Source organism: Octopus bimaculoides, chromosome 6 (assembly GCF_046866305.1).
Source record: "Octopus bimaculoides isolate indiv1 chromosome 6, ASM4686630v1, whole genome shotgun sequence".
NCBI classification, from domain to species: Eukaryota; Metazoa; Mollusca; class Cephalopoda; order Octopoda; family Octopodidae; genus Octopus; species Octopus bimaculoides.
In genome coordinates, this window is record NC_142933.1 from 8,115,589 (window position 1) to 8,133,221 (window position 17,633).

General features: G+C 37.3%; 1 protein-coding gene across 3 annotated transcripts in view; it reads left to right on the forward strand.

Moving 5' to 3' along the window:
• The window catches only part of LOC106868910 (uncharacterized), a 130,001-nt gene that overhangs the window by 107,751 nt on the left and 4,617 nt on the right, over positions 1-17,633 (forward strand). For all 3 annotated transcript variants that reach the window (XM_089353379.1, XM_014914370.3, XM_089353380.1), the window contains 4 exons: positions 3,169-3,299; positions 4,665-4,834; positions 5,280-5,496; positions 6,059-6,923. In XM_089353379.1, the coding sequence (XP_089209505.1) occupies positions 3,169-3,299; positions 4,665-4,834; positions 5,280-5,496; positions 6,059-6,923 (1,383 nt within the window). The remainder of the gene's footprint in view (positions 1-3,168; positions 3,300-4,664; positions 4,835-5,279; positions 5,497-6,058; positions 6,924-17,633) is intronic.

The following is a 17,633-nucleotide window of genomic DNA, read 5'->3' on the forward strand; positions in this document are numbered from 1 at the left end:
AGCCCTTTAAGTTACATCTCAAGACATGCACGAAGGGATACAATAAACCTATTCTAAAAACTAAGATAAACAAGAAATAGTTTTCTTCTGTGAATAAAACAGTCTGTTCATGTATGAAGTGGTTTGTAAGGGAAGCAGCATTGTTAAATTATTCAATTTTTACCTTTTTTTTCTCCTCCCACAAGTAAATTCATATTTTCAAAAGTTTGAAAAATTAGTTTTCATCATCATCATCATCATTTAACGTCTGTTTTCTATGCTGCCATGGGTTGGACAATTTGATTAAGGACTGGTGAGCCAGATGGCTACACCAGGCTCCAATCTGATTTGGCAGAGTTTCTGCAGCTGGATGCCCTTTCTAACGCCAACCACTCTGAGAGTGTAGTGGGTGCTTTTACATGCCACCAACACGGAGGCCAGTCAGGTGGTACTGGCAACAGCCATGCTCAAAATGGTGTATTTTACGTGCCACCTGCACAGGAGCCAGTCCAGCAGCACTGGCAACAATCTCGCTTGAATGTCTTTACGTGCCACTGGTTTTGAATTATTGTTTTGCTGTGACTTGAAGGTGCTGAATATTTTCTCCCCAGTATTTTCCATTTTAAGTTCCACTGACGAAGGTAAAATGGCATTAATTAATCATGATGTACCAAATGCTTTGTATTTAGTTATCTTTACATTTTGATTTCAAGTTCAGCCCACAGCAACTAGAATCGACAAAAGGAGGGCAGTAACAGCACTTTCCAATGGTTTCCAACAATTACATTTTAATTAGTTTACTGGATTTTGATTTCTGATTATATCTAATTAACTGCAAGGTAGTTGCGGCTGTGGCATGTAAAAAGCACCATCTGAATGTGGCTCATGCCAGCCCCGACATTTTCCTGTCCCAGTAGCATGAAAAAACCCCATCTGAATGTGGCCGGTGCCAGCCCCCCTGCCCCAACTGACTCCTGTGCCAGTAGCACGTAAATAGCACCATCTGAATGTGGCCAGTGCCATCAGACTGGCTCCCATGCCAGTGACATGTAAAAAGCATCCACTACTCTCTCGGAGTGGTTGGCATTAGGAAGGGTGTCCAGCTGTAGCAACCTTTCCAGATCAGATTGGGGCCTGGTGCAGCCCACAAGCTTGCCGGTCTCCAGTCAAACCCTCCAACCCATGCCAGCATGGAAAATGGATGTTAAACAATGATGATAATGCAGCAATACTGTTCAAAGTCTGAATTTTAAAAAAATATTTTCCTTCGTTAACTCATTAACTCAGCAGAATTTGTAATAACTGACAAAATGATTTTGCAGTGTTCAGATAAATTAGTTGCGAGTTCAAATACCCTCCAGAGTAGATGCTGCCTTTCATTTTGCCAGAGGTTGGTCTTCTAATCACTTGTTACTATCCTGTCATTGAGGCTTTTTATTATGGAAGAAATAAAAACTTTTGCTGGACCTATAATTTCAGGCCATTATTTTCTTCACTTTATCTTTTTTAGACATAGATCACCCATATACTCTTTGTTCAATGTGACCTTCTTTAGTGATTTGAGAAAAATTTGGCTACCGTTCCTAGCAAGTCAATTGAGGCTCTCTTGATTTGTGATTAACTATGCAGTTATTAGGATTTTAATTGCTATGTTTTTAGGTTATTATTCTAAAAGTGTATATTATACAGATGTGGAGATTTTACAAAAGAAATTACAAATCATAAGTCTCACTCGAGAATAAATATGCCATCAGATTATTTCTGTTAGAACAAAACTTTCTAGTATTTAATCACTGTTTCAAAACACAGAACTTTGGTTCAACAGATTAAAATTATCCACAGTAACCCAATGCAAATGTATTGTTCACAGCTTTTGGTGCTCTCTCTCATGGCTGGATGCATTTTTACGGAAGACTGGAAACGAAAGACTCACCTATTTGTAACTATCACGTGATGCCCAGACAAGGAGTCATCAACATGAGCATGCTCCTTTATATATATATGTCCAACCCATGCTAGCATGGAAAGCGGACGTTAAACGATGATGATATATATATATATATATATATATATATATATATATATATATATATATATATATATATATATATACCACCTGACTGGCTCCTGTGCCAGTGGCATGTAAAAAGCACCCACTACACTCTCGGAGTGGTTGGCATTAGGAAGGGCATCCAGCTGTAGAAATATTGCCAGATCAGATTGGAGCCTGGTGCAACCACTGGCTCTCTAGGCCTCAGTCAAACCGTCCAACCCATGCCAGCATGGAAAATGGACGCTAAACGATGATGATGACACACACACACAGTGGACTTTGTTTCCACCTCCCAAATGTACACAAGGTTTTGATTGTGATTGTCCCAAGACAGTACTAGAAGACATTTACCCAAAGTGTTGTTGTACCATATTTCCAATATAACAGGAATAGTTTAAACTTCATCTCTGCTGAATTCCCAGTAAAGTGGTAATAAAGAATGCATTTAGGAAAAAATGCTGCCGATTTTGTCCTTTAGTCTGCCTGCAATTATTTTTCTTTTTGCTTAGGAGCCCAGGTGGAGGGTAAAGTTAGATACAGGGGCTCAAATCTGAGAGGCTTAAGCTTCAAGTTGGCCAGTCCTTTGTTGGACTCACTTCATACATATTGGACTTGTGTGTCCTTAATTTTTAAGATGGCAGGTAGATTTAACGGGTTTTTATGTAGTTCACTGACCTCGAAGTTTGATTCTTGTAATAGCCATTGAATTTTTAAAATGCTTTCTGTTTTACATTATTTACATTTGATGGATATTTGCCCTCATCTTGTTCGTTGTTAACACAACATTTCGGCTGATATACCCTGCAGCCTTCATTAGGTGTCTTGGGGAAATTTCGAACCTGGGTTCGCATTCCTAAAGTAGTTTTCAATATCTAGAAAGCTCTGAAGAACATCAAAAAATATCTTAGAAATGAGAACCCAGGTTCAAAATTTCCCTAAGACACCTGACAAAGGCTGGAGGGTATATCAGCCAAAACGCATTAACAACAAACAAGATGAGGACAAATATCCATCAAATGTAAATAATGTACATAATTCCTCATCTCTTAAATATAGAATTCTGTTTGTGAAAGACCTGTTTGTCTACTTGAGGGTTTTGTTTTTTTAAATTCTGATCAACTCTGTTTCAATTGCAGGTGTCGAGCAGGTTGGAATGGGAAGTACTGCAACGAGTGTGCTGTGCACCCGACTTGCCACAAAGGCACTTGTCAAAAGCCTTGGGACTGTAATTGCATAGAAGGTTGGGGTGGGCTACTCTGCAATGAAGGTAAGTTGTGGTTTGTCTTTTCGATTCTAACTTTAGAAACTAAAGATTTTCTTTGTTTAGCTTCAAACCAAAGCAAATGAAGTAGGCTTTGAGGAATGGCACTTGTAATGATCCGGTCTTTTATTCAGTCTGTGTACTTAAGATGAAATTTCACTCTTATCCTTTTTATGGGAATGATTTAAAATTTGGCTGCTATTTCTAGCTGGTTGAACAACAGTATTCTTATATGCGTTTATTTGTCATTTGACTGCAGCCATGCTGGAGCACCCCCTTTAGTCAAACAAATCGACCCTAGGACTTATTCTTTGTAAGCCCAGAGCTTATTCTATCGGTCTCTTTTACTGAACCGCTAAGTTACGGGGTTGTAAACACACCAACATCGGTTGTCAAGACAAACATACTCACACTCACACACACACACATATATATATACGACAAGTTTCTTTCAGTTTCCATCTACATGGCTTTGGTCGGCCTGAAGCTATAGTAGAAGACACTTGCTGTAGGTGTCACACAATGGGACTGAACCCGGAACCATGCGGTTGGGAAGCAAGCTACTGATCACACAGCCACACCTGAGAAGACTTGTTCAGTTCTAGGCTCTGAGAAAACATTAACAGATGTTTATAGTTTCATAGAATTTGAATCTATTTCCATATTTTCCAGAACAAGAAATTTAGCCAACTTAATGTTCTATTCTCCATTCTGATATTGGAAAATTTTATTTCTGATGGATATTTTGGTATCTATGTAAAACAAGATATAAAATAATTTTAAAAGGTAACCCAGGTTTGGGTGAAAGCGCTTCAATTTATTGTAGTTTGGTTAAAAAAAAAAATTACTAGATTGAACAATGCAGTTCTATATTTAAGAAATGAGGAATTATGTACATTATTTACATTTGACAGATATTTGTCCTCATCTTGTTTGTTGTTAACACAACATTTTGGCTGATATACCCTCCAGACCTCATTAGGTGTCTTGGGGAAATTTCGAACTGGGTTCTCATTCCTAAGGTATTTTTCAATGTTATTGTTATTACTATTCAGGTCATTGCCTGGAATCAAACTCAGAATCTTGGGGTTAGTAGCCTGCGCTCTTAATCACTATGCCACATGCCCGTGTTCGATTCCAGGCAGTGACCTGAATAATAAGTAATAATAATATCGAAAAATACCTTAGGAATGAGAACCCAGGTTCGAAATTTCCCCAAGACACCTGATGAGGGCTGGAGGGTATATCAGCCGAAATGTTGTGTTAACAACAAACAATATGAAGACAAATATCCATCAAATGTAAATAATGTAGATTGAACAAGTTTTAGATTTCTGAATTGTATTTTTGGTTTTTGCTTTCTATGTTCAGATCTCAACTATTGCACCCATCACAGCCCTTGCAAGAACCAAGGGACCTGCACTAACACAGGCCAAGGGAGCTATACATGTAATTGTCCGGAGGGCTTCAATGGTACCAACTGTGAAATTAGAGTTGACAATTGTGACGACCAATCCTGTTTAAATTTTGGAGTCTGTGAGGTTAGTAAGTTTCTTTACTCAAATCAGTATCTGTAAAAAAAAGGATGAAATAAAATATTTTTTAAACTATAGAAAGTGACTGTAAGATATTTATCTACCCTGTTTTGATGAGTTTGTTCTCAAATCCTCATCTTTTTCCTACAAGTGTACATACTACCCAGACTGAGTTTGAGCTAGGAACCTTTATTTGTAAAGCAAATATACTAAGTCTCATCCACTAGGCCACCATTTTACATGTATGTGGATAAGCATGTTATTACACTGTTTAGGTAGTTTTGTTACTGATCTAACTTGGGACTATGTATGTATATGACACCTGATGGTGACTAAAGAATAAACAAGACAAACATTTAATGTAGAGGATGTGTGTGCTTTTTTTTTATGAAATACCAGTGAAATTAGAAAAATTGTGATTTGCATAACAATGACATTTTTGCTTTTCCAGCGAATTGGTGTAGAGTCCCGATGCCGTTGTCCAAATGGTTTTGGCGGGAAGCATTGTGAGATAAAGGCCAGGAATTGTGCTGGTCATCCCTGTCGGAATGGTGGCAGGTGTGTGAACAATGACGATGGGTATCTATGTGAATGCGTACCTGGGTATTCTGGACACAACTGTGAAGTTGAAATAATTGAATGTTCTTCAAATCCATGTCAAAATAAAGGTAAAGAAATTTTCTGGTCTGATTCTTTGATTTCTTTCCTGGCTGCAAGCAAATCTTCATTGTTTGTACTAATGGTGTCATTTGTTTGTATTTCACAGCAAAAGCATGTCCAAGTTTCTTCACTGATTGTCAGCTAGTGTCTCTATACTTACTAGCAAAGGTCAAATGTTTGTAGTCCCCTGTGAAAGCATGTCTGTATGTTCATTGTTTAAATAGACTGGAGGAATGATCCTGTTTGGAAATAGGCAAACGAATACAACAGGCCATAGAAAATTCTTCAACAGTCTCATCTGACCCAGTGACAATGATGTGGATTTGGTGTGGTGGCATAAGAACAAAACTGAATTATTTATATAAAAGTTTTCTAGAAATATCCACAAATAGAAAACCATTGTTCTAAATCAAGTAATTAGTGTTTCATGTTACGAATTTGTGTGTAGAGCTGTGAGTGATTATGTTAATGTATGAAGTTGGGTGTATGATTCAACTATTTTTAAAAACCGTTTTCTTTTAAATGTTTAATTAAATTGGTTTATGAATATTTTTCTCCTTCATTTTTCAGGTCGTTGTGTTGATGATGTGAATGGGTTTCATTGTGTCTGTGAACCGGGCTACAGTGGTAAAATTTGTGAAGTGAACGAAGACGATTGTTTGAAGAAGCCCTGCCTGAATGGAGGCACCTGTGAGGACAAGATCAATGATTTTGAATGCCACTGTAAACCAGGATATGCTGGCTACTTTTGTGAAAGTCAACTCAATGATTGTGTTATTCAGCCTTGCAAGAATGGAGGTACATGCATTGATTTGATTAACGATTTTCGCTGTATTTGTCCGTTGGAATATACAGGGAAGGATTGTACCTTGAATATTACTAAGAATATTGCTAAGTGTGCCAGCAATCCATGTAAGAATGGTAGCACCTGCATTGATCATGGATCAAGTTACTTGTGTACTTGTCTAACAGGTTTTTCTGGTGTTCACTGTGATCACCATGAAGGCACGACTAATTACAGTGCTTTTGAAGATCAAACTGAAAGTGTGGATAAACCTGAGGGATCTTTGTCTGTATTAGAACTTGGTTTGAGCATTTGTCTTGGAGCTGGTTTACCTCTTATTGTGATTATCACTGTTGTTATTATAATGCTATTACGGCACCAGCGTCACCATTTTCGAGAAAACATGCAGAAGGAAACTGAACAAAATCGCATCAATAGTAAATGCATGGAAACAGATATATTCATGACAAATCCTTCAGCGAGTTCATCTGATAAATTTACCAAAGAACTGGAATGTTCTAATAGATTTCATTCGGAACAATTTTACCATGAAAAATCTACTAACATTCTAAGACAGAATGTTACAGGTGAACCACATCACAAACCTTATAATAAAAAGATGTTGACACCAATATCAAATATTGGCGTAGGGTGAGTACTTGATTTTTGGTTCCTTATGCACACACACACACACACATTATTTGGATATTCTAGTTGAGGAATTTCATTTCTTGGTCCCTTGTAACTGTTTGCATTCTTGTGTGTCACCTGCATCCAAAGCCACTTGACAAACATCTGTAATCCTTGTCACCTGTATTGTCTCCTTCCCCATTCTCAGCTTTTGCATTCTGTCCAATCCTTCCTCCCCACTACATTGTCTTAAATTTGCTCCACCCTTATTGCATTTTTTCTTGTCTATGTTGATTTAGGGTTGATGTTTTAGTTGGTATACATTCGTCCACATCACTCCATAAGAAACATAGCACCGGTTTTCTTGATTCTCTGGTATATATCTTCCTCCCTGGATGGAATGCCTGTCTGTCACAGGGTTACTCCTTTTTGCCAGCTGAGTGGACTAGGGCAATGTGAAATGAAGTGTTTTGCTCAAGAACAATGCACCTGTCTTTGATGGCCAAAACAGGTTATCAGGACAACACCACCACCTGCCCTTTCTCTTAGCCTATCACATTTGTTTTATAGGTGTCACTGATTGTAGACCTCCAGGCCAAAATCTGGAGGTTTCTTGTGAAAGCTACACAGTGTTGTTCCTGTTGCATTTTACTGTGCTGGTCTGCTGTATTTTCAAGCTTCCCCTTGAGGTGTAGAACCCATTAGGCCCTTAGACCACAGGACTGGATCATGCATGGCATTGATGGCCTGTTCACACATTGGTAGGTCTATGTGACATGTCTAGGGGGCCAACCTTCCTCCCAGTTCTGTAGGTCTTTGCCACAAAATCATCTTTTATTTGACCCCTAATTTCACTCTAGGCCAATGTGCACCTAGGTGTAATGATCAAGGGACAGCTCTATAGTGCCCCAAATTCACAAACTCCCAAGTTGGAGCTTAGCAACTAGATGCAGTTGAATGTGTTCCCCAGGGAAAATTAAACTATGTAAGGATGATGTGGACTTTGATGGATACTTAGTGCTTGTCAGAGGAGTTGAGTATTTTTATAAACCTTATTTTGACTTCCCCGTTATTAACCCCAAATCATTCAAGTAACCCTGTAATCAAAAACCTTTCAACTTTGATCGTAATCATCTTGTAGGGTAAGACGACAGTATCCATTTTCTTTCCCTTTTGTTTAAAAAAAAAAAAAGAAAATAGAGTATAGTTTGGCTACTATTTCCAGTGGCCCAAGTGACTAAAGATTCCTTTTCTTCAATCAGAGGCCTTATAACCTGATTTATGGCCTCCATGGACCTGGTCTACTAGTCTTAAGGATTTAATTTTAATCCGGCCTTTCTCACCTCCATCCTCGATAATAAATTCTGCACTTCACTACACACATTCCATCGCAATTAACTGTAAACATAATCTTCTCACACACACAACATTATTAGAGCAAGTATGAGAAGTATTTCATTATTGACGAGCAACATATGCTTTTGTAATACAATGAGGAAAGCAAAGGAGGGGGAAAAAAGAAAAGATGTTTTCAATGAGTTTCTTCAACAGGTTAACTACACATTGTTTGGGTTTAAGTTTGGATTACATAACACACACACACACACACACACACACACACACACACACACATTAAAGTGGCTTCGTCAGTAAAGAAACTTCTTTGAAGTATCTAGTCTTCCTGATGGAATGTTCCAATGATCAAAAGCTTCTTAACCTGATCATCCTGTCTTTTTAGTGGTTTTGTTTGGCTGTTTTTTGCCAAACCTTATTTTTTGAATAGTGGGATATGCTTTTATGTAGATTGGATTTCCGTTTCCAGTTGAACTTGTTTTGTTGGTAGGGAAACATCCCCTATTATTTTGTTAAGTTGAAAGTCGAGACATACATTATCTGGATTTGTGAGATCCTTGGGGGTAGGTCAGCAATTGATGGACATGATGAATTGTAAGAAGGTTGAGGTTCTGATTAGAAATGGAGAAGGGAAGGCTTTGTAAAGGGTGTGTGGTGCAGTAGGGAGGAGTTGGGGAGAAAAGTGCTGCTATTTCATATGACTGTGTGGTGGGGGTAATGAGGAAACAGGTGAACCTGTCATATCGTCCAATCAGTTTTGTGAATACAAGTCTTTGATATTGGTGAAGCAGCAGGAATAATTCTGTGCCAGTTCTATTGAAATGGTGGGGGGGGGGGTTAATGGCTGGTATGCCTTGATTTTTGTACATGTGCACAGAAATCTTTACCCAAATATCTAACTTTCCAATCACAACCAGCACACCTTTAACAAATCATTGTTTATTTCAAATTGGTATCAGGAAATAATACAGATCACAGATCAGATATTATTGAACATTACGTCACACCACAACGCTTCAGCGCATTCACAAACACCTGAATGATTCAGACTTTGAAAATTTTGATTCAGACTTTCAAATTAATGATTCCTAATGAAATACTTTTGTCTTGTGGTTGCTTGGTGTGTGTGTGTCTATTGTATAATAGTCATTTCTGGACCCTAACTGGAATATAAGGGCCATCTTACCTGTTCAGTTATAAAGTCAATAATTAGCTGATACTTTGAATCTAGGATACTTTTAACTTTGGGAATTAGGAAGACCAAAAAAAAGGGGATTTACTTATCTCCTATGTTTGAAATTTTAACCCCTGCTCTTACATTCATCTAATTAAGACAAATCAAGGAGGAAGCTGCAGTGAAGCCACTCGACTTGCTAGAAATAGGAAGCAACTCTGGAAAAAATTATTTGATGGTCATAACTGGAACGATTTTGAAAGTAGGACTTTTCGATGGGAATTGGCTGAAAAATAAATTCCAGCCTTCTGTTAAAAATACATTTGGTGGTGGTAGTAGTGGGAGGAGGATAAAAATAGAAAATCTAAAACATGATAGTGACTCATTCTCACACGTGTAAAGATATTTATACACATGTACAACACCACCTCCCCCACCACCACCACGTACACCTTCCAATGTAACAACAGGTCACCTGGATGTTTTTCAGTGATATTTTCTCTTAGTTTCACTTTTTACTCCATATTTCCCAAACAATAACAACTTGAAAAAGCAAACTTTTGGATATGAAAATCCCAAATAAATTCTGGCTTTGGAATGGGTTTGAAATCCTCAAGAAGTCTTTTAAGAACATCCACAGACTTGATTTTAGACATGATCACAGGAGTCACATTTGGTCCTTTAAGATAGAAATGTGTTGTCTGGGGGAAATCTTATTTCTATCAGATGCAAGGAGTCTGTGCTAGAAACTTTCTTTACTTGCTTTGTCCATCTTGGAAGTGGGATTCTTGTCACCACACAAAATGTGTCAATCAGGACAAAAATAACCGTTTTGAATTTTGACCATGATTAGCCAAACCAAAATGATCAGCTACCAACACACACACAAACACAGATATTCCTCATCAGTTTTCATCCTATGCATGAAAAAAAGGAAAGCCTCTCTATCGGAATATTACCAGAATAACTTGAAAGCGATTTGATTGCTTATCCTCTCCTCATAGATTGGAATATATGGTTGTTGGCTGTAAACCACATTCCAAAGCTCCAATTTGCTCCCCTCCCCAAAGACTTCTGGTTCATTTTAGGAGTCGTGTATGTTTGTAAGTTAATAGCACTTCTTAGATGTTTCTTGAATTGACCTTTTGGTCATTTTAACCATCAACCATTCCGCTGTTTTCTACGTTGAAAACGGCAATGTGGTGAGGGCTGAAGTTAGACTACATTATCTAATGCTTTCCTATAAAATGGTAAATGATGATTTGAAGGAAATTTGGCTACTGTTTCTAGTGTGTCTAGTGCTAATGTTAGAGGATCTCTCATTGACTCGACTCTAAAGAAACTAGTGATTTGGAAATTGTCAGTGTGTGTCTCATAATCCAGGCTAATCTAACACAGAACATTTTGTTCTTCCATGTTTACTCTGTCTCCCAGCAAATAAGTGTGTGTGTGTGTATGTATATATATATATGCAGTTAAGTGCATGTGTGCATGCGTGAAACTGACATTTTAAGGGACAGTTTTTTATTTGATCAGTTCTTTGTAACTTTTTGACATGTCCCCTCACACCACTTATGGTTTTATGGTATAAAAATCTTATTTTTAAAATGTTCATATTTGTATTTAAAAACCTTAGATTTTACATAAAGAACCTTCGAAAACATTCCCAAAATCGAGATCCTTTATCTAAGCTTTCTATTTTTGGTAGTAATATAATCGCACCCCACTCAAAGGGTCTTGAAATGGATAGTTATGATTTCCATGATCAGCATTTTACCAGGTGTTTTTTCCATTTTCTTGCAATGTAAAAATCTCTTCGTTATCTTTCTAATGGCCTCCTGCTGTAAATTACGTAACAGGAAGTTAAGAGATGCTTGAGTAAGCTGCTAATTTTTCTTCTCCCTCCTAACAAATTTGATCGTTACGAAATAAAACTTTTCTATGTAATTAGACCTAATTAGATTTTCTCTCACTATATGTTACTGCTTGCTACACCATTTTTCCATCCAAACCTCTCTTTCATCATGTAACGTCCGTTTTCCATGCTGGCATGGGTTGGTATATATATGTGTGTAAATACATATCCGGCTGTCTGCCACCCCCCTCTCTCTCTTCACTCTCTTGTGTTCTCTACAACTCTTACAAGCACCTGCTAATATAGTTTGTTCACACCACAAACCAAAATACACACACATTGGCATCACATACCATGTCAGATTCCTCCTGTGCTTCCATTTGCATCTTAAAGGCATTGATTAAAATGGTAAACTCTCTTCCTAGTTCGGTGCAACTACTTGGAACACATCAAACTGACTTCGAATGGACCAGTACCTAACATTGTCAGGGTAGAAATTAATTTGTGATTCTAATTGTTTTTATAATTGATAGAATTCTTACCTTTTTTTTTTTTTTTAATTTCAATTTTGTCAACACAAGATTTTATGAGAGAAATAAGTTGAGATAAATTCCACACATTTGCTTTTTAATATATTTAGTCTTCAGTGTATTTCATTACTATAGGGTCCTGATGGCCCTTTAATCCAGTGTTCATACATACCTTTTTTTTCATAGTTTATGTTGCTTATTGTTATCACCTTCAAGCAGGGCCTTTTTAATAAGCAGCAGCTTATTAACATTAAACAAACAGTTTGGGACTTGGTTTTGGTAACTTGTCAACATTATGTGGTTAGGATAAAATAAGTTTTCTGATGAAAGTTGCAGAGTTTTGGTTATCGTTAGATATACCAAGTGTGTGGTTTTGATTCCATTACACAGTCATGGGAAGTTTTTTCGTTCTGGATGACCCCAGGAAAAAGCATGGGAGCCTGCCTTGTGTGTGGCAGGGGAATTTTCATGACAATTGATAAACTCCTGCTTTCAAACATATTGTGATATTTGTTCCTCCCAAGTTGCAAACTCTCCCTTTTATGATCCTAAATTGTACTTGAAATGCAATTCAAAAAAAATTTTGGAACCAGGACTGGTGTGCAAATATTCTGGAACTTCAGAAATGGTAAATAAAATATTAGTTGCTAGTGTAGTGTGTCTGGTTGACAATGGTGTTGGAGATAATCGATTTTAAAGAGGACAAAAAATTAATATCAAAACTTGGTTATATTATTGATTTCTGATGTAATCAAACTGTGATGTCATTTTTTTTAGAAAAGTCATCAATAAAGCCCTTTTACCATCACTATTTCAGTGATATTCATTTTATTACTGCTACCACCCCTCCTATAACGATTAAAATAAAAAAATTCCTAAGCTGACCAAACAAATCTAAACAATGAACAAAGGCATTTCCCTACTGCCACTCTTTCTCTCTCTTTCTCTCTTTCTCTCTCTCTCTCTCTCTCTCTCCTTAATTATTCCATGGCCATAATTGACTTTAATATGAATATTGTTCACGTGGAAGTTGGTCGTTTGCATTTTAATTTCATTAGAAATAACTTTTAATGTTACTATGGTGACCAAGAAAATTTTAATTTCAGTCTAGAAATAATTTTTACAAAGTTTCCTATTCAAAGTACCTTACAACACCTGTTCATACCTGAGGGCCCTTCAAACACACACACACACACGCACGCACACGCGCTCACACTCACTCACACACACGCACACAGTTGTCAGTCCTGATTGAGTAGACTTATGACCAAAGTTATTCCAGCTGTGGCCATCTTGTTTTTTTCTCAGGACTTACTGTTATCTCGGACTACATTATCTGATGTGTCCTTCTGGGGGGGGGGGGGGGGGTCTTTTTTGTTTTTTTTTTTGTAAGAAAGTAAGGTTGTGATTTGAGGAATATCTCGTTGCTGTTTGTAATAAGGTCAGTTATCTATGAAGAGCCCTTGCTTCCATGTGAGGTGGGATTTGAGAAATCTGTTCGTTATATTTGTACTATTTAATGCTTAAAGCTTGTGTTTATTTTTAATTACAACACTGCTTGTATTCAGTGCCATAGTTATGAATCGTTAACTTACTAATAACGTATTTTATATTACTGTAATAACAATATGGGTTATTTTGGTTGCAGGAATTTAAATAACACCCACAAGCTAATCTACTCTCTAATTAGACTTTATTGATTAGTAATTTTATTTTAAAAAATATTTATTACTAACAAGCTTGTAAAACTGGGCTTTCCTACTTGTTGCCCTACTTTACAATCTCCACCGCTCAAAATGCATAAGGTAAGCAGTTGATTAATTCCGTTTTATGCAATCCTTTCAGCAGATTTGTACAACTTCTTTTGATAGTGGTGAAGAATAGACTCGCTGTTTAAACCTTTTAACATGTATCATGTTCTACTCCAGCTAAATATGAATGAAATTTAATATGTGAGGTTTCTACTCTATCCAGAGGTTCCATGAAAGTTTAGTGGAGGAAACTACTATGCTCTTGTTATTCAATCATTCATTTAGCGGCATTTCCACTCTTAGCTTGTGGCACTCGTAGAAGAAGAAAAAAACGAAAAACTTTTTCTATTTTAATTCTTGAAAAAGAAATCTATTTTTAGCGTCTTGCTGATTCGTTTACCATTCCACATATAGAAAATACTGTGACAGCATTTTACTGTCAGTTTATTGCACATTCTCAGTTCTGTGAGTGAAAATACCAAATATATATCATGAGATGAGTAAATTTAGTAAAATTCCTTAATGGGTCTTCTCTCGTATGTATGGTGATTCCTCCAGCTTCACAGATGGTTGCCATCTCATTGTTTCCTTGTTGTCAATGTCATTTCTGACTTTCAATATATGACCCTCCCATTGCAGAGCTCCATGGTTTGAGGCATATGTGACTGACAAGGGTTGTAACTTATTGTGTACTTGTGACTGGTTAGGTCTGCAGGTCCCCCTCTTCCAGTGCCATACGACTTTCAGTAAATAGAATGACAAATGTTACCCTAAAGAGACCTCTGAACATCATTGGGCCCTTATTGTTCCTCTATCTACTTGAACACACAGTGGTGTGTTGAAGGATCCTGTTAGGATCCCAGTTATGGGTTAACTAGCATATGGGGATACAGAAATACCCTTGACATCAGGGCACACATTAAAACCATATAAAATAAATATCTATGATAAAATACTTGTCAATGAATTCAGATTTTAATAGTAAAATAAATGACATTGACATTATCTTGCTAGGCTCAATGAGGGTTAACTTACCCCATCTTGGCCCCAAACTCCTTTCCACAAATTCTGCACTAAACACTGTTACGTAAGTTTTGACTCCCTGGAACTTTGTTTAATCCCAGGCCAGACCTGTAATAAAAGGCATTCCAACTGGATCCATCTTGTCCTATTTTTTCTCTGCACAGTCTATCAAGGACTACAAGGACAAACTTTCATGTCCCTGCTTTTTTCACAAGCTTTAATCTATAGAAACACTTGGTTTCAGCAGCCTAGGAGAATCCCCTGATAGTTATATTTTCTTTGAATATTTGGGTTAACCTATCATATTTGCTGGCACACAAAAACCTTATGCCCTGACAGATTATAAGACAGTTAAAGAGAAAAACACCATTCCTTACTTTATTTGGATTGTATTGAAAAAAAATGTGTGTGTGTGTGTGTGTGTGTGTGTATATATATATATATATATATATACACACACACACACACACACACACACACACACACACACACACACACACACACACACACACACACACACACACACACACGGTTCTGGGTTAGTCTCACTGCGTGGCACTTTGGGCAAGTGTCTTCTATAGCCTCGGGCCGATCAAAACCTTGGATGGATTTGGTTGGCAGAAACTGGGAGAAACCTGTCGTGTGTGTATATGTATACATATATATATGTGTGTGTGTGTTTGTCCCCCCACCACCGTCACTTGACAACCGATGTTGGTGTGTCTACGTTCCTGTAACTTAGCGGTTCGGCAAAAGAGACCAATAGAATAAGTACTAGGCTTACAAAGAATAAGTCCTGGGGTCGATTTGCTCGGCTAAAGGTGATGTTCCAGCATGGCTGCAGTCAAATGACAAAAGAACACACACACAAACGAGCCCACAACCTATCTACATTTTTGTTAACCAACATTTTAACTCTTAAATCAATTACTATTTGATTTTTCTTTTAATTAGCATTAGTTTTCGCTTGTGTTAATTGACTAATTGTTGCTCTTATAGGCCCAAGGTCTGAAATTTTGATGGGAGGGGTCTAGTTGATTACTCTGACTCCATTGCTCAACTAGTACTTTATTTATTGGCCCTGAAAAGATGAAAGGCAAAGTCAACCTCAGCAGCTTTTGAACTTAATGTTGAATAGTCGTAATAATAATAATGATAATGATACATCCGTTAGAAGTAAAAACTCTTTGGTTGGTGTTAAAGCTATTTCCCAAGAACACTTCTATATGGTTACTCAATTGACTAGAAATGGCAGCCAAACCTTCCTTAAAGTACACACTACCATCTTCAAAATATTTTTTGTATCCTATGGTCCCTAGATATACTGTCAAGGGGAAAACATGCCAGATGGTCTCAGACGGAAATACCTTAATCAGATTAGAGATTAACAACCATGATATGTTCATCGATGACTCCTTTAACTTCTTCCTCTGAATTCTTTTGAGAGCTGATGCTTAGTCCCCTCATCTTGTAGAGGAGGGAGGGAGGGATACACCAACTTGTTGTAGGTGATAGTCCTTGATGATTTGGTTCTTTACATTTGACGGATATTTGTTCTCATCTTGTTTATTGTTAACACAACATTTCGGCTGATATACCCTCCAGCCTTCATCAGGTGTCTTGGGGAAATTTTGAACCTGGGTTCTCATTCCTAAGGTATTTTTCGATATTATTATTATTCAGGTCACTGCCTGGAACCGAACTCAGAATTTTGGGGTTAGTAGCTCGTGCTCTTAACTGCTATGCCATATGCCCATGGACAATTATGGAGTGAATTTTTAGGGCTTATAAATCTAATATTTTCCTATCCTTTCTTTGATTCTTATTTTATATTTCTCAGAGCAGCTTCAACCATTTGTTTCTGTAAGAAGTAGTGGACAAGTGATAATTATGTACTCCAATACTGGCCAACCTGATTTTACAATCCTGGTCCCAGTAGCTCTATTAGAATTTAATATTGCATCAAGATAAAGCATTGACTTCACAAATGTCTTTTTCTTTAATGTCTTAACTCCTGGACTTCTGTTATATAATGTGACTAGTGATGTATTTGGTCTTCTCAATGCTACTAAATCTTAAAATCCCATTTCACCATCTTAAAGAATATAATCTGGGACTTAGATCAAAGGTCTAAGCAATCAGGGCTAAGCAGAGACTAAATAATGAACTTAGCTTTGTCAAGGAAGACCTGGACATATGGATTAACTAATCCTCAGATCAACGAGTATCAGAAACTCTAACTGCAGGAGCTGAATGGTGGGACAGGAGAGAGGCAAAATACAAACCAGTTACTGTGAAATAGCATTTCCTTTGAGTAGAATTGACATAAGTCTTATTTCTAAATAACAGGACACTTAGGTTATCAAAATGATTCGTGTGGATGGGAGTATACATATAATCAATTGCATTTGTTTCTTGCATGGTAGACTTAATGATCAATTTAGCACCACCTACCCGTTGGCTAGATGGTGCTAAACTGCAGGGATATATCATAGTTAACTTTTCTCTTCTGACTCATTGGTAAATTTTTTCACAAAAAAAAAAAATCAATTGGTGAGTTGAGAAAAACTCTGCCCCAAGGCTTTTAGGGTTTTCCCAATCCTGACAAAATTATGTTAATTACAATTTGAGGTGAAGTTTCAGTACTAAAATACTTTTCCCCTGATCTTTTCTTCCTGAGAGCATCAATTCTCTAGAAATCTTTTTGCCCATTAACTTACTGAGCAGGAGTTACCAGAATCTTAATTAGTCTTCAGTATAGTCCCCACTTCTACAGGGTGTCCACAAGGTCTGGGTACATGGAGCAAATAAAATCATAACATAAACAATCAAATACTCTTTACTCTTCTACTTGTTTCAGTCATTTGACTGCGGCCATGCTGGAGCATCGCCTTTAGTCGAGCAAATCGACCCCAGGACTTATTTTTTCGAAGCCTAGTACTTATTTTATCAGTCTCTTTTTGCCGAACCACTAAATATAAGAAATAATTCTTAAAGTATGTGTTAATCGCCATGTACCCAGACTTTGTGGACACCCTGTAGAAT